Genomic DNA, 21,323 nt, shown 5'->3' with positions numbered 1-21,323 from the left:
ATTAGATATTACCTCAGCTCCTCTCATTTGCAGTCGTTTTATAATCATTAATTGCCTGGGGCACATGCCCGTTTGGGAGGTCAGCCCAGTCACCTGTCATGTTTCATAGAGGTAGAAACAGAGAGATGCAGAAAAGCGACTTGTCCAAGCCCCAACAGAGAGTGGGTGTTGAAACTTGTTTCAGAAGCTGCACCCTGAAAGCGCCAAGTCAAGGATCCACTACTCAGGTACGATTGGCCAAACACGGCTTGTCTCGGGTGCCCCATAGGCGGTTTCACCCTCCCACAAGGACTGCGGAGCGAGTCAGCCCTCAGCGGCTAAAATTACCACCTGAAATTACCCGCCATTCTCTTCAGCGCCCCTTTCCATTTTACGAGCGGATTTATCTGCACAAAGAACGCGTCCGTGATTCCTCCCGGATTTAGAAACTACATAGTTTTGCTATTTTTAAAGCCGCCGTTTACAAATCCATACACACGTACTCACACTCCTCGGGGAGTGGGGGTGGGACGGGCTTGCGGGGAGTGAGGACGAAGATTACGTGCTGGAAAGAGAACAGCGTGGCTCTTGGCTTCCCAGAGAGCCGCGCGGTCCCCTGGGGGCGCACTCCTCGGAGCGCGTGGCGGGGTTCGCAACCGCCAGCCATGTGCGCGGTCTAGACCCTCTGAGTGCCCCCGGCGTCGGACCAAGCACACCTGCGCTCCCTCCCTCCTGCCAGGCCGCCTGGTCACTGGGCCCAGGAGGGAGAGGGAGGGGCGGGGAGACCGAGCAGGTGGCGATTAGGTCAGCCTCAGAACATTCTTGGACCGCTCCAGCAGTGGATATAAATAACCGATGGACAGGCTCCGAAAAATCCCGGGGTGGGGGGCAAGGGGGTGAGGAAGAGGGATTTATTAAGGGGCGGGGGAGTGGCATCGTGGCGATCTGCAAAGATCTACTAACAAAGGGGGTGGAGGGGCGAAGGGATTTAAGAATGAATCGTGGTACAAAATCTGGGAATAAGAACACGGAGGGGGAGGAGCTCGTGCCGTTCTGCCCCACCTCCACTACTTGTCTGCCCAGTCCTCAGAATGGGCCCTCGGATTGGCAAGGAGGGCTGTGCAAAGAAAGGGCACGGCTTTGGAGTCCCGACCCTGCCCGACTACAGATCTTGTGCAAGCTACTAAAGGTCACTTGAGCCTCAGTTTTTTCATCTATACGATGGGAGTCCTAATGCTTACAAGGAGATGATTGTGAGCCTCGTGGGAGTTAAGAAAGGTGTGCTCAGCAAAAAGAGTAAGGCAGGGTAGCCCCCAGACCTCCCTCCGAAGGGAGCCAGTGCAGGCCCGATCCCTTCGCATTTCCACCGCTCTCCCAGGCTCTGCGGAGGCCGGGGAGGGGCAAGGCCGAAATCTGACTCCCTATAGCCGCGCGGCGCCACCCTGGGGAGTCGGCCCTGGCGCTTCTCAGGCGGGAGCCGAGACCCCACGGCCCGCGCCCCGGGAAGCGCCGGTCGCTGCTATGCCGGCAGCCCCTGCCCCGGCCGCTGGCCGGTGGGGTTGCGGCCGCAGCAGCGAGGAGAGGGCGGGGCCGGGGGCTGGGCTTCCCGGGGGAGGGCCCGGCGCGCACCGGGAGGCGGCGGCCCCGGCCCGGGAGCGGCAGGACTTGGGCCGGAGCGTGGCCGGACCCCCACCCGCCGAGGCGCCCAGGGAGGTCGCGGTGAGTGCTGCCCGGGCGGGGCGGGGAGGCGGCGGCGGGAGCCGCGGCTCGAGCACGCCCTCTCCTCCTCCGGCTCCTGAAGTTTGCAATGGCAGTGACTCCCTCCCCGAGCCCCCGGCCACCGCGCTCTGCGGGAGGACAGCAAGAGCTGCCGCCGAGCCGAAGGGGTCTATTATCTGCGGCGCCGCGCACCCGGCGGGGACCTGCCGGGGAGAGGGAGGCGTCGGGGCTGGCGGGCCACACCATCTCCTGGGGCCCCTAAAAGGCCCCAATCCGCCCTGGGACCCCAGTAGGGGTCTTACTCCCCAGGACCCCTCGCCCTTAGCAAAGAGCCCCAGTTCCTGGGGCCGCAGCCCCGGGCAACCATCTGCAGTTCGAGGCGGCGCCGGCCAAGGCAGGGTGCGCCCCCTCCCCTCAGCGATGACCGGCTGGCCCCACCCCCGCCGAGACCAATTTCAGCAAGTTTGCCCAAGAAGTCCTAGCTAGAGTCTCCATGGCTAGGCCTGGCCCGGCCGCTCCGCGTGGGGTCCATGGGCTCCGGGTCGTGCAGCGCCGGGCCCGCAAGAGGGCCAGGTCGAAGGGAGCCGTCCTTAAGGGTTGAGGTTAGAGACGGCAGCCCCTGGCCTCCGAGGTCTGGTGTGAGCGCTCCGGCTTTGGAGCGCGTCATCAGGGAGCAGGCACCTCAGGCGGCAGGTCGGGTTTCCAAAAGCGCCCCTTTGTTATGCCCCTCCCTGGCCCTGCCTCCTCTTCTTTCCCCGCGCTACCCCCTCCCCCAGGCTCCCGGGCCTCTCTGGCTGCTGGTTCCAGTCGCTCTTGACTAAGTACCCCTCTCTGGACCAGTCGACCGGCCCCTTCTGTGCCTTCAAATCCTCGGGCTGCGGGCGGATCGTGAGGGGCGGCTGGGAGAAGAGGTCCTGAGGCCAAGCCCGTGCCTCAGGACAGAGGATGGGCAGGGCAGGGCAGCAGTGCTCCCTCCCAGGGGCATGCCCCCGGCTTCTGGAAAGGGTGGGGGCTGGTCTGGTTGGGGGTACATACCAGCCTCAGGTAAGGGAGTGGGTTCTTCCCTGAACTTCAAGACTCCCTACCTTGGCTTAGCAAGCTGTGAGGAGACCCTGCCAAGCCCCAGAGGACTTGTCCCAGCCCAGTAGGTGCTGGCTCCATGGGCTGGGAAGGTTCATTATCTGCTTTCTGAGCACTTGCTGGTGGTGGAGCGTGTTCTGGGGACCAATCTGGGTGTCTGCTGGGGTCAGGAGGCACAGGGTGCTGGCCCTTCTCCGCAGGGGCCAAGGCACAAGGCCCACCCCTGCTGCTAGGTCCCGTGGGGCAGTGGGGCCTGGCTGTGCCTGGGGCTTGGGCTTGTGTTTGCTCTGGGAGGCTGAAGGGAGCAGTGCCAGCCCTGCACACACAGCTTGCTCTGTTCTGGGGCCAGAGAGAGGGAACGGGTGGGGGGCAGCTCTCCCGGGAGCCAGGAGCACAGAGGCTGGAGCAGGCAGGGGGCCCAGGCCCCTGGATGCCTGACTGGGACAGCTCTGAGGCCCTGGGATTTACAGCTGCAGCTGGGTTTCTCTCCATCTGGTTGGCAAGTCCTTTCTGGGTAAGTGGGACAGACTCAAGAGGAAGCAAGGGGAAGTGCTGAGGACCGTGGTGGGGCCAGCTGCTCTGTTTCTCTCCTGCTCTGGGCCCAGGCACCTCCACTGTAGGCCTGAGCTCTCCCTCCTGTTAGCTGAGTGGTGGAAGCCCACTCAGGCCATGCTTTCTCAAAGCTGCTATAGCCAGTGGGTTTCCTGGTCTTCAGGTGGATGTCATTTGTTTTCTCATTCAGCTACTAACTCCAGTGCCTGCAGAAACACAAACTGGACCCTCAGGAAGTCTCTGCCAGTGACTGGGGACAGATCCTGTCCTGTAGTCACAACCCAATGGGATATAGACAGGTGGGAGATGGGGATGGAGGAATGGGCGGGGGGCTGGAGAAGGTGCCTCACTCTGAGTTTTGAAGGATGGGGAGAGATTTACCAGTTTGGGGAGTACTGTGATAGAGCCCTGCTTTGGGAGCAACAAGCACACTGTCCTCCTGGGTCTGGCGGTGTCCCTTGGGCTTGCTCAGAGGAGGAAGTGATTTCCTTCTAGGGGCTTGAATTGATGCTGGGGACAGCTGAGACCCTGCCCAGAGACAGGAGGGGAGTGGCCGCATGCCACTGTGTCCTCTAGCCCCTGGGGGTGGTGGCTCTGGGGTTGGAATCTGCCTTGTCCTCCTCCGCAGTTCTGGAGCACACTGTCATAACTGGCTGATCACCTGTCTGACACCCCGTGCTGCCCCATACTCTGGGCTTTCTGAGGGTGGGGCTGAGTTACTCATTATCCACGGAGCCCTTTGGGACCTCATAGTGGATGCTGTGGAGCGGGATGTGTGTCCCTCGTGACTGTCGGGCCCCTCACATTTCTTGTTCATTGCCTGGTTTGAGTCTTGTACCGGCCCTGGCACGGAAGCAGACCAGGAGGTGGAATTTCCATCTTAGGAGGGAGCTGAAGCCCCTTAGGAGAGGACAGTCTAATGCACTTGTTCGAGCTTCATGGCCAAGATAAGACTCAGGCCTCTTGGTTCCCAGTCTGCTCTTCCCAGCACGGGGAGCTACTGCAGTGTGGCTGGGCACCCTCTGACCTGGCCTGGTCTGGTAAAGGGTCGCCTTGTTCAAGGAGAGGCCACAGAGCCCTGGCTTGGGCAGGCGTCCTCTTGTCTCATCTGCGGTTGGGGCAGTGAGAGGCTCTCTGCCCACTACCCACCCCCGCCGGCCATGTAATCCCCAGCTGGACCATGTGACCCGACTGGCATTCTCCTGGTTGGAATCTGGCGCTTCTGACAGCAGTTGCTATATTGGGGGAGCTGGGCACCGCCCTGGACACTGTCAGCTCCACCCTCACCCCCTGCTTTGCTCTTGTTAGCTCCAAGGCAGAATCACAGTGGCAGCTTTGAGAGTTGGACACCCAGGTCCCTGAAGTGAGCTCTAGGCCCCAGGTACATGGAGTGAGGTGGTGGCGAGGGCAAACCAGGGCGAGAGGAGGACCTTTGAAACTACCATCTTTGCCCCCACCCTGGGCCCTCCTGGGGACTTCCAGACCCCTGCCTGCTAAGTCCTGGCTCTTAACAGTTCCTTGGGTAGTGGGGACGGCAGTGGGGGGCAAAAGCCAGGGATAGGAGAGGGTCTTTTCCTATCCCCAAAAGTGTGCGTCTGGCTTCCCTGCTTACCCCTCTGCCCTCTACAGCTCTAATCCGCCACCATTCCGTGCTGCGGGGACACCATGGCTCCAGAGGAAGATGCTGGAGGGGAGGCCCTAGAGGGCAGTTTCTGGGAGGTGAGCAGCTAGCTGGGTCCCAGGTTTGGGGGTGGCACGGAAATGCTCACCCCTCTCTGGGCCCAGTCATCTGTCCAAGGGAGGAGCCTAGCTGTCAGCCCCGGCCCCTGCCGGGGGCTTCTCCCTGGTGACACTATCCTTCTCGTATCCTCCCCAGGCTGGCAACTACAGGCGGACGGTGCAGCGGGTGGAGGATGGGCATCGGCTGTGTGGGGACCTGGTCAGCTGCTTCCAGGAGCGCGCCCGCATTGAGAAGGCCTATGCCCAGCAGCTGGCCGAATGGGCCCGCAAGTGGAGGGGCTCCGTGGAGAAGGGTGAGCCTGTGCTCGGGCCTACTGGGAGAAGAGGGCTGCCGCGGGTGGGGTGACCAGGCAAGGCAGCTTCTTTTTGCACCTCTCGTGGAAAAGTTCGAGGCTTCCACGTCTGCCTTCCCTTTAAAGCAAGACGATCCTCCCGGTTATTCTTATAGCTGTGCTGTTAGAGTTCCCAAAGTACTGTCATGAGTCATTTTGATATTTCTAACAACCCTATAATGGAGATGGTCTTCTTCTACCCATTTTCCAGAGGAGAATGTGGCAGTTCAGAGAGGCTAAGTGACTTGCCTGAAGTCACACAGCTAAGAAGAACTAAAGCTTGAGCTCAGGCCTTCTGACTCAGGAGCTTGAGATCTTTCCATCCAAACAAGCTGCCTTCCTTGGGAACGGACACTAGTTCTTCCTTCTGAGGCAATAGAATATAGTGGATTATACCACAGTCCTGGGTTTGAATTTCAGCTCCAATTGTAGCTATAATGCTTTGGGCAATTACTTTCACTTCTCTGGGCTGCCTTTTTGCTGGTTCCATGTTGTCTGTGACACTGTCTTCACAATGGTGGATGAGACAAGGATCCAGTGAGATCTCGTATGTCCAGGTACAGATTAGGTATTCAGTAAGCAGCAGCTGACATTATTTGTTGTTATCTTTGCATTTCTGCTCCACGTCTGGCACCCAGAGCAGCACCCGACGAGAGGGGGTGGGCTCATTGCAAGTGGCATCCCCGGCCCAGCCCAAGCCCCTTCCCTCCCTGCAGGCCCTCAGTATGGCACGCTGGAGAAGGCCTGGCATGCCTTCTTCACTGCGGCCGAGCGGCTAAGCGCCCTGCACCTGGAGGTGCGGGAGAAGCTGCAGGGCCAGGACAGCGAGCGGGTGCGCGCCTGGCAGCGGGGGGCCTTCCACCGGCCTGTGCTGGGCGGCTTCCGCGAGAGCCGGGCTGCCGAGGACGGCTTCCGCAAGGCCCAGAAGCCCTGGCTAAAGAGGCTGAAGGAGGTGAGCCTGGGCGGGATGGGCAGCAGAGGCACACGCCTTCCTGGGTCAGCCTGGGGCTAGAGGGGGCCAAAGCATGGCATGCAGGGTCCAAAGTGGTCCCTGTGTGTGTGCCAGGTCGAGGCTTCCAAGAAGAGCTACCATGCGGCCCGGAAGGAGGAGAAGACAGCCCAGACTCGGGAGAGCCACGCGAAAGCGGACAGCGCTGTCTCCCAGGAGCAGCTGCGGAAGCTGCAGGAGCGGGTGGAACGCTGCTCCAAGGAGTCCGAGAAGGTACCGGCTGAGGGACTGGGCTGGCCCAGGTCAGGGCTTCCTGAGTGCCTTTTCCAGTCCCCAGCAGTTGTATTGCTCTCATCCTCACCTGCCACCTTCTCTCCAGATTATCAGTTAAGGGAGGAACCTGAGAAAGATGATGCTTTACTCAGGAGAGAAATGGTGTGGTTTCGGGCACTGGGATAATCTTCGCAGTTGCGGAGAACTTCCCAGCTCCTTTCCTTTCACAGTGTCCCACCTGGGACAAGTTCTCACGTTGTCTACCCTGCCAGAGCACCCTTCCTCCAGCTCTTGCACATCGAGCTCCTCCCTGTCCTCTGAGGTGCTGCTCAGTTTCCACCTCCTCCGGGAAGCCTTTTCTGATTTCTCCCACTGCTCCCCATAGGTTGACCTCATCTCACTCTCCACCAGACTCTTAAAGCTGCTGTGCCTGAATGCCACCTCCCTTGTTAGGCTCCTGGGGTTCCTCAAGGGCAGGAGCCAGGTTTTGGGACCCTGATGCCTAGCCCACAGGAGGTGCTCAGTAAATACTAGCAATACAAGGTCTTGTCCTCACCAGACCCCCTCCTCTCCCACCCAGATGAAAACCCAGTACGAGCAGACACTGGCGGAGCTGCATCGTTACACCCCACGCTACATGGAGGACATGGAGCAGGCCTTCGAGACCTGCCAGGCTGCCGAGCGCCAGCGGCTTCTCTTCTTCAAGGATATGCTGCTCACCTTACACCAGCACCTCGACCTCTCCAGCAGTGAGAGGTATGGCCTGCAGGGTGGGCATGGAGATCTGGGTGATGCTGGGTCTCCTCCATCTCCCCTGGGCTCTGGCTGGGCTGAATGAGATTGGGGTGCGCAGAGGCCCAGGGCTTCCCAGCCTGAGGGTTGTGCCTGGGGCACAGGTTCCACGAACTCCACCGAGACCTGCATCAGGGCATCGAGGCAGCCAGCGACAGGGAGGATCTGCGGTGGTGGCGCAGCACCCACGGGCCGGGCATGGCCATGAACTGGCCCCAGTTTGAGGTACGTGTTCCAGGCAGGCTGGGGCTGGGAGGTGGGGTGGGCTCCCACTGGGCTCAGCCTGGACCTCAGGAGGGAGGCTGGGGCTTGGGACGAAGGAGGTCAAGGTGGTCTGGGTGGTCCTGGCGGCCACCAGAGCCTGCAGCCCCGCCTGACCCTGAACACTGCCCCCACAGGAGTGGTCCTGGGACACACAGAGGACAATCAGCCGGAAGGAGAAGGGTGGCCGGAGCCCTGACGAGGTTACTCTGACCAGCATCGTACCCACAAGAGATGGTGCTGCATCCCCACCCCAGTGCCTGGGGTCCCCAGGGTGAGAGCCAGGATTCGGGCTGTGGGAAGGAAGCAGCTCTGCCCCCTGCTCTGCCCTCCTTCCTCTGTCTCTTCCCTTCATTCCCGTCACACCTGAAGTGGGTTGAAAATCGGTGCCAGGTACCTTAGGGGTTGTAATGCTTATGAGTTGTAATGATGCCAGTTTTTATGGTGGTTTAGATTTGCCAGGCGTTTCCCACATTCCCTCTCATCTACTGCTCATGTCAGCTCTGTGTGGCAGAAGTGTGCCTGAGCTTGCAGGCATTCATGGCAGAGGTCAGGCTAGAATCTTGCAGCTTTTCCCCACCTGCCTCTCCCTGGGTTCCTCCAGGAGGTGAGCCCTTGGCCCTGAGTCCTAGGCTCTCTCGCTCATGTTCCTTGTGCCCTGAGACTGCCCCTTTGTCCTTCCCTCTCTAGCGGCGGGCAGGATGAGGAGTGGTCAGATGAGGAGAACCCCCGGAAGGTTGCTACTGGGGTCCGGGTGCGGGCACTCTATGACTACGCGGGCCAGGAAGCTGATGAGCTGAGCTTCCGAGCAGGTACCCTGGAACTCCTTTCTTGATCCCTTCCAGACTTCAGCCCCTCCACCCCTTTTCCCTGCCCCTTTACTAGCCTGAGCAGGATTGTGGAAAAGGGAAGCCAGACATCCACTTATCAAGGGCCAGTTCTCTGACTCTTAAGGCTGCTCTGGGTCCAGCCCCCAGGAGTCAGAGTGTCCGCTTGGAGTCCTCATTTGCCTCTCAAAGTCATCAGCTGCCGCCTGACTGCTGCATTCAGGGTTGGGGGTGGAGTGGCTGACTTTGACCTCCCTCTGCCTGAGCCAGGTCTCTTCTAGCTGGGCTCTCCGACTACCCCCTCCCCCTCAGTCCTTGACCCAATTGCAGGAATGGGGCTGGGCCAGGACAATTGCCAGTGACCAATCCCCCTTCTTGCAGGGGAGGAGCTGCTGAAGATGAGCGAGGAGGATGAGCAGGGCTGGTGTCAGGGCCAGCTGCAGAGTGGCAGGATTGGCCTGTACCCGGCCAACTATGTGGAGTGTGTGGGGGCCTGACCTGCCCTGGCAGCCCTTCTGCAACGTTTCTCCACCCTGGGTCAGAGCCCAGCTTGTCTGGACAGCGGGACCTGAGGGCCTTGAACCATCCTGCCCCTGCTGCCCCTCTGTCCCTTGAGGAGGGAGGAAGTCCTGGGACCCAGGGAACGGGAGGGGCCTGTGTCTAAGAAGGGACTGGTAGGGAATGGCCAACTGAGTCTAGGCTGAGGGGAAGATGGGGAGGTCAGGAGGTGACAGAAGGGCCCAGGGGTGCCTGGGCCTCCCCAAGAGTCCTCCAGTCTCCCCAGGAGCTGTGGATGCAGTTCCTGATCTCTGTGTTTTGGGGTTCCTGGGGTTGGCCTGGGGTGAGTGTAGTTCTGGGCTAGCAGCACTCTTTTGTGGCTTGTTCTAGTGTGTATTAAACTTGGAAGAAAAAACAAAACAGGCTTGTATGCATCTTTTTCGCTATTCCACCCTTGCCAGGCTGCCGAGGGCATCTGGAGAGAGGCACTGAGGAGGTCGTGGGCCTGGAGTATATTGGGGTGGCGGGGGTTGGGCGAAGGTCTGCCAGCCTGGTACCTGTTCTGGGCCTTCGGGACCCTAACCTGGGGTGGAAGGGACTCGAGATCAGAGTTGGTGTGAGCCATCCAGGCTTGGTGGAGGCTGGGTGCTGAGTTCTGAGCCAGGCGGGAGCCCAGCCAGTTTATCTTCCCGTCCAGGCCGGCGGGACTACGACTGCTTGGTAGGACTGTTAATCATTACTCACCGGTCGGCAACTGGCCTGAGCTAAGGCCGGGGGCCGGGCCTCGCAGTCCACGCTTCTGTGAGGTGGCTCCACCTTCTGGGGGTGGCGGGGCTTGCGGGCGGCTCTGCGGCGAGGTTTGGGCCTGTGGGCCGGCCGTCGCCCCGCCCCGGCTGCGGATTGGCCCCGGCGCGGCGCGGCGCGGCGCGGCGCGGCGTGGATTCGGGCGACCTCGTGGGGCCCGGGACGCTGACGTCTCGGCGCCAGCTCCGCCGGCCGCCCATTGGTCCAGATCGGGACAAATCACCCCACCCCTCGGCGGGCCGGCCCCCGTTGAGGCCCACCCAACTGTGCCGCCTTCGCGGCCGCGGATTGGCCCGTGACGGGACCCGTCGATCGCGCTGGTGTCTGGGAGGGAGAGAAAATGGCGGCCGAGCCGAGCAAGACAGAGATCCAGACCCTTTTTAAGAGGCTTCGCGCAATTCCGACCAACAAGGTGCGTGAGAGGGAGGCGCGCGGCGCCCGGCGCCGGCCGAGAGGGACTCTCCCGGCTCCCCTGGGTTCTGAGGGAGGGAGAGGGGCCGGCGCGGGCTGTTTTCCTGGGGTGTCAGCGCCCGGCCTCGACTCGGGGCCCCTGACCATTCGCTCATCTCCTTCTCCACCCAGGCCTGCTTCGACTGTGGCGCCAAGAATCCGAGTTGGGCCAGCATCACGTACGGTGTGTTCTTGTGCATTGACTGTTCCGGGGTGCATCGCTCCCTGGGCGTCCATCTCAGCTTCATCAGGTGGGGTCTCCTCGCCGTCGGTCGGGACTGGGTGCTCAGCAGGGGAGAGTGGCTGCCTGGACTTGGAGCGCCCTGAGTTTGGTGTTCGCCAGCTTCTCACGGGAGGCAGCCGCCAGTGTGGGCCCCTTGTTACACAGGCGGTTCGTTTCCGCGTCTGGGTCAAAACTCCGTTATTTCCTGGTGGTCAAACTCGACACTCCAAGCGTTAGTTTCAGGGAAAAGTTATCTGCGTTGTTCTTGTTGCTGATGCACTGGAGCGAGACTGTGGCTGGCCTTAAGGGAAAGGCCGAGTCCAAGCTTCGACCTCCTTTCGCATCTGGGAAACAATTAGTACCTTTTGGACTAGGTGAATAAAGAGCAAAGCTTTCCTGGACAGGGTAGAGTGGAGGAAACAGGGAGGTGGCTGATGAATGTTTCCTGGGTGCCTACTGCAGCCCGAGGCCAAATGACAGGTGTGGGTCTGCCAGGGAAGCGTCTCCTGGAACCTGCTGGTAGGTGACACACGGCCCTTGCACACAGGTCCACAGAGTTGGATTCCAACTGGAACTGGTTCCAGCTGAGGTGTATGCAGGTCGGCGGGAATGCCAATGCGGTAAAGCTTCTCCTTACCATCCTCCTGCCCCCGTTCTTCTGCCTGGGTACTGACTTCACAGTGACTTCTTGGAGGCCCTCTCAGTTTCTCTGTTCAGAGGATTCTCTGGTCTATGGCAACACTGTACACTATTCTCTACACTTGGAGATTGGTCGTTGTTCTTTTCCAAGGGGCTTTGGATTCGAACTAAACTGGACAGACGTTCTTGGGGGAGAGGCCAAGGGCTTGGGGCCTCCACAGTTGTCTGGGTCTCGTGGGCCTGGATGAAGGAAGGGCAGAGTGGGTACAGCATGCTGTCCTCAGGCAGAGCTGAGTGAGGTCTGGGCTTCAGTCATTCATCGTAGAGGATGGGAGGCTGTGTTTTTTGTAGGAGTTTCTGAGGAACTTTATGAAAAACTGCTGGTGTCAATAGAGCATACTGTCCTGCATAAGTAATAACCAGACTGTTAGAAGGAGGTGTCTGTTTTGCTCTGGGGAGAACCACCTGTAGCACGTTCTCCTCTCTTCTTTGCTCACCAGACAGCCTTCTTCCGCCAACATGGATGCACAGCCAGTGATGCCAACACCAAATATAATAGCCGAGCTGCCCAGATGTACCGGGAAAAGATCCGGCAGCTGGGGAGTGCGGCCCTGGCTAGGCATGGCACTGATGTAAGTGCCTGTTCTCCCGGGCTGGGGTCATGGGGTAACTGGGAATATTCAGAGTCCTGTGTTTCAGTTGTGTCTTCTTTCTAGCTTTGGATAGACAATATGAGTAGTGCTCTCAGTCACTCGCCAGAGAAGAAGGACTCTGATTTCTTCTCGGAACACACTCAAGTGAGTGCGCAAAAGGAATGTTTCCCACAGTTGTTCCTGACAGGTGGTTTACTTACTGAGGCCAAGGCCCACAGTCATGGGCATGGATTCCATTCGCCTTGGTGTGATACCTCATACGGGGAATGTTTGGGGCCCACTGCTGGATAGACCCAGGTGTTTCCTCTTCCCATGAGTAGGGGTGCAATGAGGCCCTCCTTAGGAACACACCCCTATGAGCTGGGGTGTAGGGAGGACGAGAAGCTTCTTAAAGGCTCGAGGTATCAGGAACCCCAAATAACTTTTCCTGGATTCTTCCCCTATGATAAAGGCACTGTGGCTGGGGACAATGAAGGGATTCCCTCCCAAGCAACCTACCCCTGGGAGGAGGTTTCCCCTCTACCCACCCACTGGGTACTGAAGTCAGACTCTGTTTGAATCCCTGCTCCTTTACTTAGTCTTTCTAGTGTGGTGGCTAAGACACCTAATCTCAGTCTCTTAAGATGGAGAACGTATCTACCTCATAGGCTTGTTGTGATAATAAAACATATTTACATGTAAAAAGCCCTTAGACTTGTACCTGGCACATGGTGAGTGCCCGATGCAATTATTAAATTAAGGGAATGGGTTCTGGCTCTAAGTAAACAGTGAAGGGATGGAGGTGGCTGCTAGTTTTGTGCTGCTTTCTTCCGTAGTGAATAGCAACTATAATTCTGATTGCTAACCTCCAGTATTCTTTCCTCATGGGCTTGGAGTAGGGCCTTGTACCCGCAAGGTATTTGGCACTCTTTGCCAGCAGGAATGGCTCATCAAGGCTTCTGTCATCTGGCTTTTCAGCCCCCTGCCTGGAATGCACCAGCCACGGACCCATCAGAGACCCAGCAGCCACCCCCATCTGCAGAGAGCAGTGGCCTGGCACGTGAGTTTAGCCCAGATTCCACCTATGTGCCTTGGTCCTGACAAAGGACTTGGGGCTAGGAATGGGACACCTGGCCAAGGTAATGGGAGTGAGGGGTCTCCTACTATCTCTGGGTGGGCTGGGATTCACTTAAGTCCCTCGGAGGAGGTGGTGGGCATTCTTTCTCTATTTTGGTGGCCTCAGAAAGCTGAGGAAAGTCGGTGCCCCTACTTTTACCCCATCACTTCCCTTAAGGAGAGGTCATAGGAAGTTTTGAGTCTTCTACCTGATTCCCATCATTGCATCCACAGAGCCGGAGCACGGCCCCAACATGGAGCTGCTTGGCACCTCACCCAAAGCTTCTCTGGGTCAGTATGCCAGGTGGCAGGTGTGGGGTGCCTGGGAGAGGGTCGGCCTCGGGGGTTCTTTTCAGATCTGCTGCTGCCTGGTCATGTGGACTGAGGTCCCAGGAGACTGAGCATCTGATCTCTCTGGAGTGGGGCTTGGGATTGAAGTTGTGGCTGCAACATCGACCACAAGGACTTGAGAGCAGGCCCTTGGCGGCCGGTGTCCCAGGCCTGGGGTTTGTCTCTGGGGGTGGGGCTGGGACTGGCCAGCGTGAGGCTGGACACCTAACCCTGGGGGCCGAGGCAGGATTGGCCTGTCTGGTCTATTTCACGAGAAAGGGGACAACTCTGAGCTGCTAATGGCTGGAGGCAACATTGTCCTTTCTCGGCCAGTCCCTGGCCTTTCGGCTCTTTTCTACTCTTTTCTTGTTGTCCTTCAGAGTTAGTTCAGGGTGAACAGTCCATTTGCTGCCCTGGTTTGCTTTATCGACCTTTGGGCATTGGGGCAGGAAGCCAGCAGAATGACCGTCAGTCTGACCCCATGGGACGGCTGGCATGGCCTGGTCCGGAGTGAGGCTCTGTAGAGGCCTCTGGGCTTGGGAGCTATATGGAGGCTCTGAGGTGGGGCCCCCTGTTAGCCACAAGTCTGTTTTTCTCCAGAGTCCATGTATCTGTCACCTAAAGGGGCTCTTCCTGCCAGAGGTAACCAGCAGCTTCTTGGGGAGCCCCTTGCACGCCCGCTCCCTCTGCTCTAGGAGCTGAGGCTGGTGTTTGGTGCTGCCCCTGCCTGGCGGTTTTCGTGTTGGGTCAGGGACTTTGTCTCTGGTGCTTCAGGTCTAGGTTCTTAGGTCCATCGGCTGGGAATCAGTAACCTCCTCTAACCTCGTCTGTCTTGGCTTGGACGTCCTGACACCATTGGTTGGAGCTGGTGGTGGCAGCTTTGCCTTCCCCTGCCTGAAGCTGTTCTTTGTAGAAGCTCTTGCCAGAAAGCTGCATGATGTGGACTGAGCTGCTGCTTCTGACCTCCCTTTGTCTCTGCTCACGCCCCACCCTCTTCCTCACACAGAACTGAAAACCTCCCTCATTGGCAAGAAGAAGCCAGCAGCAGCTAAGAAAGGGGTAGGTGGGGAGAGGCAGTATGGCAGAGTGGTTAGGAGCTGGAGTCAGACGCCTGGGTTCCCCCTTTTCCCTGACCACTTACTGGCTGTATGACTGGAAAGGTGCTCAGCTTCTCTGCACCTGATCTGTGAGGGGCTGTCAAGATGCTTGTCTCTAAGGGGCTCCTGGGAGGAGTCAGTGAGATTGTGCACATAAGTGCTTGGCACATCCCGGGCCTGGTAGCGTTAGCTGTTGTCCTCCGGCCCCCAGGCCTCTGCTGGGGTTGTGTGGGCCACGTTATGCTCAGCTCCAGCAGAACCACTGTTCTCCCTCTCCACCATGCTGACGGGGCTCCTGTTTTTTTTACACTAAACTTTAAGAAGGAACCCTTTCCTTGTGGGTGTTTCCATGCATTGTGGTTGGCAAAGCTCTCATCACATAATTCTCCCAGCTGGGTGCCAAGAAAGGCCTAGGGGCCCAGAAGGTGAGCAGCCAGAGTTTCAGCGAGATTGAGCGGCAGGCCCAGGTGGCAGAGAAGCTCCGTGAGCAGCAGGTGGCTGATGCCAAGAAGCAGGCCGAGGAGTCCATGTGAGTGTTTGCCAGAGGGGCCCCGGCTTGTATGGGGTTGGGTGGGCAGGTAGGACAGGTCAGGATGGTGCCGGCCTCTGACACGTTTGTTCCCTCTAAGGGTTGCCTCCATGCGTCTGGCCTACCAGGAGCTTCAGATTGACCGTAAGAAGGAGGAGAAGAAGCTACAGAATCTGGAAGGGAAGAAGCGAGAGCAGGCAGAGAGGTTGGGCATGGGACTGGTGTCCCGAAGGTGAGGCTCAGCTTTGGGGTGTGGCACGGAAATGCCATTGTTCCCCTGGGAACCATTGAAGGTTCTTCCCAGCAATTTGGGGTTCTAGGCTTAGTCTTCCTCCAAGGCTGAATAGATGACTTTGCTTATTGTCTTCAAGCCCCTAGTATAGTGCTTGGCACATAGGTACATGCTCGCTAAGTATTTGTTGAACGAATGAAACACAGGATCAGGTGCTCTTTCGATATGTCCAAGAGACTAGGGTGGTATTTCTTTTTCTTTTTTTTTTGATATTTATTTATTTATTTGGCCGCACTGGGTCTTAGTTGCAGCATGCGGGATCTTTAGTTGTGGCATGTGGGCTCTAAGTTGCGGCATGAGGGATCTAGTTTCCTGACCAGGGATTAAACCTGGGCCCCCTGAGTTGGGAGCGCAGAGTCTTAACCACTGGACCACCAGGGAAGTCCCTAGGGTGATGTTTCTTAAAAAGGGTGCTAACGGCACTTTGAATGGCAGGACAGTTTTCTCAAGAGCTTCCCAAGAATCGCAGGGCTTTCAGCATTCCTAATACCTGTCCACTAAATGCCATTAGTGTTACCAGATGCCATAACACCCAGAAATAACCCCAGACATTTAAATGCCCTTTGGTTGGGTGGTACCCTTCCTGTTTCAGGACCACTGGGTTTATGTTGCTGTGGTTTTCTTAAAAAAAAAAAAAAAAAAAGACCAAGGGCTGCTGACCAGTTCTCTTATGCATTTTGTTTGCTTCACAATAAGAGTTAGCATCTAGAGATTTCAGTAATACTAGATTTTTTATCTCTCTTAAAAATTGGGATATCTGGCAGCGCCAGGGTGAGCAGTCCTGGCTACAGTGAGCTTTGTGCTAAGTGGTGTCTGCTCCTTTCCAGGGGGCGTGAGCTTCGCCAATGGCCTTATTTACTTAAATACAGCAGTGTTATACAGGAGGTATTGTTTTCCCTTTTTACAAATGAGAAAATTGAGACTCAGAGCAATTAAGCAATTTGCCTAAAGCCCCAAAATCTAGTAATTCTTAAAACTAGATTTTGAACATAGAACTGTTTGATTTTATATTTAGTATTTGTAGCCATTATGCTCTACTTCTCTGGAAGAGAAGTACTCTACTTCTCTGGAAGCTGGGTATTTCTACTTAATCTTTCAGGACACGGCCAGTTGGATTTAAGTTATTCCCTGTTAGTCTGTGTGCTAATAGTGTAACCCACAGCTAATCAGGGAGACAAAATTTTATCCCAAAAGGACTTTCCTCTTCCCTGTTTTGTTCACAGGAATGACTGGATTAAAGGGTATATTTAAAACTTTCTTTTTCTTTTTTGTACTGCAGTAGAATCATTTAAACCCAGCCCACCTTATATAAAACCCTATTGCAAAATATTCACTTCTTGGAGTTCTGCCAACCAAAAGTGGTAGATATTTTTTAATGAATTTATTTAAATGAAATTAATCCTTAAAAGCCTCTGTGGAGCTTAACACAGGAGGGCAGAGAGGCATCACGAGTTGGTACTGGCTGCCAAATTCAATGCCTCTTCTCATTGGGAAACCAAATAGCAGGTCCACGTTTTAGTGCGTAAGGCCAGACTCTACTTTGAAATGCTTTCTTCTTTTTAAAAAAAAAAAAAAAAAAGGATGGGATAATTAAGAACTCATCCTTTGATGCCATTAGACTCACTTCCCTGGTTCTGGGGCATTTCATCTTTTTTGTTTTATGTGTCTATCTTGGTGAAGGATGTGGCTCATGGTGCAGCAAGTTGAGGACAGAAAGCACTATTATTTGGTGCACATTATCGTTAAAATTAAAACAGGCCAAACAGTCATTTGTCAGGGAAACCCTACTTTGAGAAAACAAAGCTGATGTATTGACAGGTGAGGAGTGCTCTCCAGTTTAGCACAGTTGCTAGCACTTCCTGCTGGGTCTTGCCCAGCCCTGGGCACAGTCAGGGGAAGAAGGTTCTGGGTGGTGCTCAGTGAAGGAGAACCCAGGTTTCTGCCAGCAGCTGGGCATCTTCTCTTCTCTCTCTTTTTTTTTTAATAAAGTTATTTATTTTTGGCTGCGTTGTGTCTTCGTTGCTGCGCTCAGGCTTTCTGTAGTTGCACCGAGCAGGGGCTTCTCTTCATTGTGGTGTGGGCGTCTCATCGTGGTGGCTTCTCTTGTTGCGGAGCACAGGCTCTAGTTGTGTGGGCTATAGCCGCACGGGCTTCGGTAGTTGTGGCTCATGGGCTCTAGAGTGCAGGTTTAGTAGTTGTGGTGCACGGGCTTAGTCACTCCATGGCATGTGGGATCTTCGGGGACCAGGGCTTGAATCTGTGTCCCCTGCCTTGGCAGGCAGATTCTTAACCAGTGCGTCACCAGGGAAGCCCTGAGCATCTTCTCTTGTGCAGTGACACTGATGCTCACTCCTGCTTTTCTCCACAGTTCCGTCTCCCACTCGGTGCTGTCTGAGATGCAGGTGATCGAACAGGAAACCCCAGTGAGTGCAAAATCCTCCCGCTCACAGCTGGACTTGTTTGACGATGTTGGTACTTTCGCCTCTGGACCCCCAAAGTAAGGCTATTGTTGGGGTGCAGACTGGGCTACCATGTTCCTCATCAAGCTTCTCTGAGCCACTGTACTGTCTCCCCAGGTACAAGGACAACCCCTTTTCCTTGGGGGAGAGTTTTGGTTCCCGCTGGGATACAGATGCTGCCTGGGGTATGGACGGGATGGAGGAGAAGGAGCCAGAAGTGACTGTCTCAAGCGTCCGGCCCATTTCAGAAAGGTGGAGTGCTCTAGGGCAGCGCTGTCCAGTAGGATGCTCTGTGATGCTGGCAGTGCTACTGTGTGGTGTGGTAGCCACCAAGTATGTGGCTAGCGAGTCCTTAAAAAGTGTCTAGGGTTAATTGAGGAACTGAGTTTTTAATTTAATTTGAATAAATTTGAATAGCCACATGTGGCTACTGGCTACCAGATTAGAGAGTGCAGGAATCAGGCTTTGGTTTGAGCTGTGCTCTGCCATTGCAGGAAGCCTTGTAGCCTCTTGTGCTTGAGGTCCATTTCTCTGGCAGGAGGAGTCTGATTTTGTGTCTCTGGCCTTCATCTAGTAATTTTTTAAAAGCATATTCCATGTTAATCGGGGCAGTCCTTAACTGATAAATAATCTGCAAGTAATCCATTTGTAAAATGGGGACATAACTAATGACTTCAGAGCTGCCATAAGGATTAATGTAATGAAACTTATGAAACACCTAGCTCAGTGTCTGTGTCAGTGCTAGGTGGGAGTGACCGTATACCTTTTCAGCCACACTGGCATGCTTTTGAGCGTAAAAGGGGGGTAATACTATTAATTACACCAGGAGAGTAGGTATAAATCCAGGCAGACTGAGACATTTGATCATACTAGTGGTTTGGGGCAGAAGCGTTGGCCCCTCCAAACCCTATTTCCATGCTACCTAGTGGAGGGAACATAAGCTCTCTGTGCCTTGGCTTCAGTGTGGAGAAGAGAGGGCCCCTGGGTCCCAGAGCCGTAGTCAGATGGGGCCATGGTGAGCATCCCCAGGAGGCCACTGGTGCTTTTTTTGGCCTCCGGTAGGAATGGGATAGTAATGCTATAGTGATACTATTGCCTGGTAGCAATGGGAAGAGTCAGAGCTGTTGTCCCACATCCACCCCAGAGTCACAAACCGGAGGGAAGTGGAAAGCCGGAGCTCAGGCCTTGAGTCGAGTGAAGCACGACAGAAATTTGCAGGAGCCAAAGCCATCTCATCTGACATGTTCTTTGGGCGGGAAGTGGATACTGAGGTAAGTAGAGTTGTCCGCTTACCTGAGTCTGGAGGCAGCAGGTAGAAGCAGAGTTTCTTCCCTACTGTTTTGGACTTTGGCACCAGGGTGGCTGGGCCTGGATGAGTTCTTGGGTCATCGGCCCAGAGGTCCTGAGGCCTTGCCTTTTCTTCACCGCAGCATGAAGCCAGGTCCCGGCTACAGCGGCTCTCAGGCAGCAGCGCCATCAGCTCTTCGGACCTCTTTGGGGACATGGATGGTGCTCATGGAGCAGGTAGGCCCCAAGCGAAGCCTGCGAGCAGAGCTGGGGCCCCCTGGACTGGGAAGGGCTTCCTGCTGGGCTCTGGGTCACCCTTTCCCTTGCTTTGACAGGTAGTGTGTCTCTGGGGAACGTGCTGCCCACAGCTGACATTGCCCAGTTTAAGCAGGGTGTCAAGTCTGTGGCCGGGAAGATGGCCGTGCTGGCCAATGGTGTGATGAATTCTTTGCAGGTGAGGCTGGGACTGCTTGACCTGGGGTGGGAGGAGACCAAAGGGTAATGCTTGGAAGTTGGCCTTCTCCACCAGATCCAGACGTAGCTGCACGGTAGCCCTCAGCCCGAGAGAGCATTTTCTTTTCCTGAAGGGCAGCTTCCTTCCTTTGAGCTTGGTACCAGGGCTGGGCCTCTCCCTAAGACGATGCCATGTCTGCAGTGATTTTCCCCCACTCTTGTCATCTGTACTGTTTCTCCTCCCTCTCCAGCTTCTGTGAGATCAGGCAGGGCTTCCCCCTTGGGATCTGGCCACAACCCCTTTCCTGGGTCACAGTAAAATAGAAAACAATCTCTGCCAGGGTGAGATTGGTGCCTGATTCCCCCGCCTGCCAGTACCCCAGTCCCGAGGGGTGTGTTGGGGGAGGGTGTGCATGCTGGAAAGCTGATGCAGGTTAGAGACCCTGACTTTGTTTTTTCTTTCCCCATCCCCAGGATCGCTATGGTTCCTACTGATCCAGGCTCCATGGCTCAGACATATGGTGTTGACAGCAGCAAAAACCTCATGATTCCTAGGCCTGGGATGCTTGCCTTGTGGAAGCTGGGGAGGCATTGTTATTTTATACCTGTGGTGTGTGAGTGGGTGGCCTTTGAGGATCTCGGGTGAGGGATGGGCAGTATCAGCCCCTGACCTCTGCCTGGAGATTGCGCCCTTTATCCTCTTCTTCTCCCACTCCCACCCCTGTATGCTAGATTATTGTTAATCCAGTCTTGCCCCCAAAGCTGCTGCTCGCTTGTCCTGCCACACTGGGAGTGAGGGGGGAGAGTTCCCTCAGGATGGCTTATCCTGGGTCCAGGCCTTCCTGGAGTAGGGAAAGTAAAAAGTATAAGGCTTTTTTGCTGGCTCTAGGATCCTTCCAGATTGTCTGGGGGTTTGGCCCCTGTCCTCTGGAACCAGCAGGGAGGTCAGGAAAGAGTTCTGCTGTAGATCAGCCCCCAGGGGAGGGAGGCTCTGGACTAGGCTGCTGCTGTTGCTGCTCCAGTGGTCTCTTCTGGGCACCAGGACAGGGCAGGGGAGGGGAAGGACCTTCGTGTGGGCCTTACTGAGGGCTAGAAACTTTACCTGGTACCTAAAGGTTTCATTTGGGGTCAGACTGGAGGCCCGAGTGATCTTCTCCTGTCTCACTGCCCCTTTTTACAGTGATCACTTGGAGGATTACCTCTCCTCCGGGGTGTCTCGGAGTCCTCCCATACCATCCATTGTGGACCACAGGACCCTCTGTCCCCTCCCGAGACTCTGTCCCTTCTTCTCTTGCTTGGTGGCCATGGTGGGTCTCATCTGCCCTGTGCTCTGCTCTGGATGCTGAGAGTGTAAAGCTGGCCAAGAAAGCAGAGGACGTGAGGGACAGAAGCAGGCTCCTGGGGCTCAGCTTTCTTCCTCCTCATCATCTGGGTCTTGGGGCCTGGACAGCACCCCACCACTGAGAGCTTGAGGCGCCTCCAGAGCTGCAGGTCTCACCCCTCTGGGCCACACACTCATCCTTGGTGCCATCGTCCCCTGCCGTGCTGGCAGCCTGGCCCCGCCCCACCCCGTGGTTGAGGGTTGAGGTTCCAAGCAACACAGACCACTGTTCCCACCACCCCCTCACCCAAAGGGATGTGACTTTCTTTCTGGACTGTTTGTATTGAAACTAAGTGGTGTCAAATAAAGCCCCGACGGGGCCCTAGGCCTCTGTTGGTCTGAATGAAGTAGTGTCCTCTCTGGATCCTGCCTCCCTGCCCAGTGCAAGCCCCTCGCCTCACTCTCTGGGCTCCCACCAGTATGGGTAGGGCGTCGGTGCTGAAGCTGAGGGCGCTCTCTCCGGGGCCTCCAGCTTGTCCCTTCTCTGAAAGCCAAAGGCCCCCGGCTCCTTGGACCTGTGCTGCTGTGAGGTCCGGTGCAGCCTCGACCTCACCACCCCGTGGCACACGGAGGACAGAGCTGGTATTACTTGGCCCTTTAACTCACCCACTGAGCCATATGGCTGCAGG

General features: G+C 56.5%; 2 protein-coding genes across 10 annotated transcripts; both read left to right on the top strand.

Annotated features, from left to right (window-relative positions):
- Positions 1–1,238: 1,238 nt before the first annotated feature.
- On the top strand, positions 1,239–9,422 carry PACSIN3 (protein kinase C and casein kinase substrate in neurons 3). 5 transcript variants are annotated; one of them, XM_033860616.2, is made up of 11 exons: positions 1,554–1,698; positions 4,639–4,711; positions 4,960–5,049; positions 5,207–5,363; positions 6,119–6,354; positions 6,469–6,624; positions 7,205–7,380; positions 7,521–7,641; positions 7,815–7,951; positions 8,368–8,489; positions 8,886–9,422. In XM_033860616.2, the coding sequence occupies exons 3-11, from the start codon at positions 4,996–4,998 to the stop codon at positions 8,999–9,001; spliced, it is 1,275 nt and encodes a 424-aa protein (XP_033716507.1). In that variant the 5' UTR covers positions 1,554–1,698; positions 4,639–4,711; positions 4,960–4,995; the 3' UTR covers positions 9,002–9,422. The 5 variants fall into 5 exon arrangements, with proteins under 5 accessions (XP_033716509.1, XP_033716508.1, XP_033716507.1 ...); XM_033860618.1 differs by lacking the exons at positions 1,554–1,698; positions 4,639–4,711 and adding an exon at positions 1,239–1,257; XM_033860617.2 differs by lacking the exon at positions 4,639–4,711 and having other exon boundaries at positions 1,542–1,698.
- A 596-nt stretch (positions 9,423–10,018) lies between these two features.
- On the top strand, positions 10,019–21,041 carry ARFGAP2 (ARF GTPase activating protein 2). 5 transcript variants are annotated; one of them, XM_073808938.1, is made up of 17 exons: positions 10,024–10,218; positions 10,389–10,507; positions 11,027–11,099; positions 11,619–11,750; positions 11,835–11,915; positions 12,729–12,810; positions 13,101–13,157; positions 13,797–13,838; positions 14,203–14,255; positions 14,686–14,822; positions 14,923–15,054; positions 17,483–17,611; positions 17,691–17,825; positions 18,718–18,844; positions 19,004–19,097; positions 19,196–19,314; positions 19,788–21,041. In XM_073808938.1, exons 1-17 carry the CDS (start codon positions 10,147–10,149, stop codon positions 19,806–19,808), a joined length of 1,605 nt encoding a protein of 534 aa, XP_073665039.1. In that variant the 5' UTR covers positions 10,024–10,146; the 3' UTR covers positions 19,809–21,041. The 5 variants fall into 5 exon arrangements, with proteins under 5 accessions (XP_073665038.1, XP_073665039.1, XP_019803899.1 ...); XM_019948340.3 differs by lacking the exon at positions 13,797–13,838 and having other exon boundaries at positions 19,200–19,314; XM_004322694.4 differs by lacking the exon at positions 13,797–13,838 and having other exon boundaries at positions 10,026–10,218.
- The last annotated feature ends 282 nt before the right edge of the window (positions 21,042–21,323 follow it).

This window comes from Tursiops truncatus, chromosome 8 (genome assembly GCF_011762595.2).
Source record: "Tursiops truncatus isolate mTurTru1 chromosome 8, mTurTru1.mat.Y, whole genome shotgun sequence".
Taxonomy (NCBI): Eukaryota; Metazoa; Chordata; class Mammalia; order Artiodactyla; family Delphinidae; genus Tursiops; species Tursiops truncatus.
The sequence above is the reverse complement of the archived record's forward strand: the minus strand, read 5'-3'. Positions and strand labels throughout refer to the sequence as shown.

Bases quoted from the DNA above. Each gene is read 5' to 3' on its own strand.
- PACSIN3 (XM_033860618.1), top strand. From the start codon at position 4,996: ATGGCTCCAGAGGAAGATGCTGGAGGGGAGGCCCTAGAGGGCAGTTTC. The intron at 5,050-5,206 runs GTGAGCAGCTAG...TATCCTCCCCAG, and splicing joins TAGAGGGCAGTTTCTGGGAG to GCTGGCAACTACAGGCGGAC. The intron at 7,381-7,520 runs GTATGGCCTGCA...CCTGGGGCACAG, and splicing joins GACCTCTCCAGCAGTGAGAG to GTTCCACGAACTCCACCGAG.
- ARFGAP2 (XM_073808938.1), top strand. From the start codon at position 10,147: ATGGCGGCCGAGCCGAGCAAGACAGAGATCCAGACCCTTTTTAAGAGG. The intron at 13,839-14,202 runs GTAACCAGCAGC...TTCCTCACACAG, and splicing joins AGGGGCTCTTCCTGCCAGAG to AACTGAAAACCTCCCTCATT. The intron at 14,823-14,922 runs GTGAGTGTTTGC...GTTCCCTCTAAG, and splicing joins AAGCAGGCCGAGGAGTCCAT to GGTTGCCTCCATGCGTCTGG.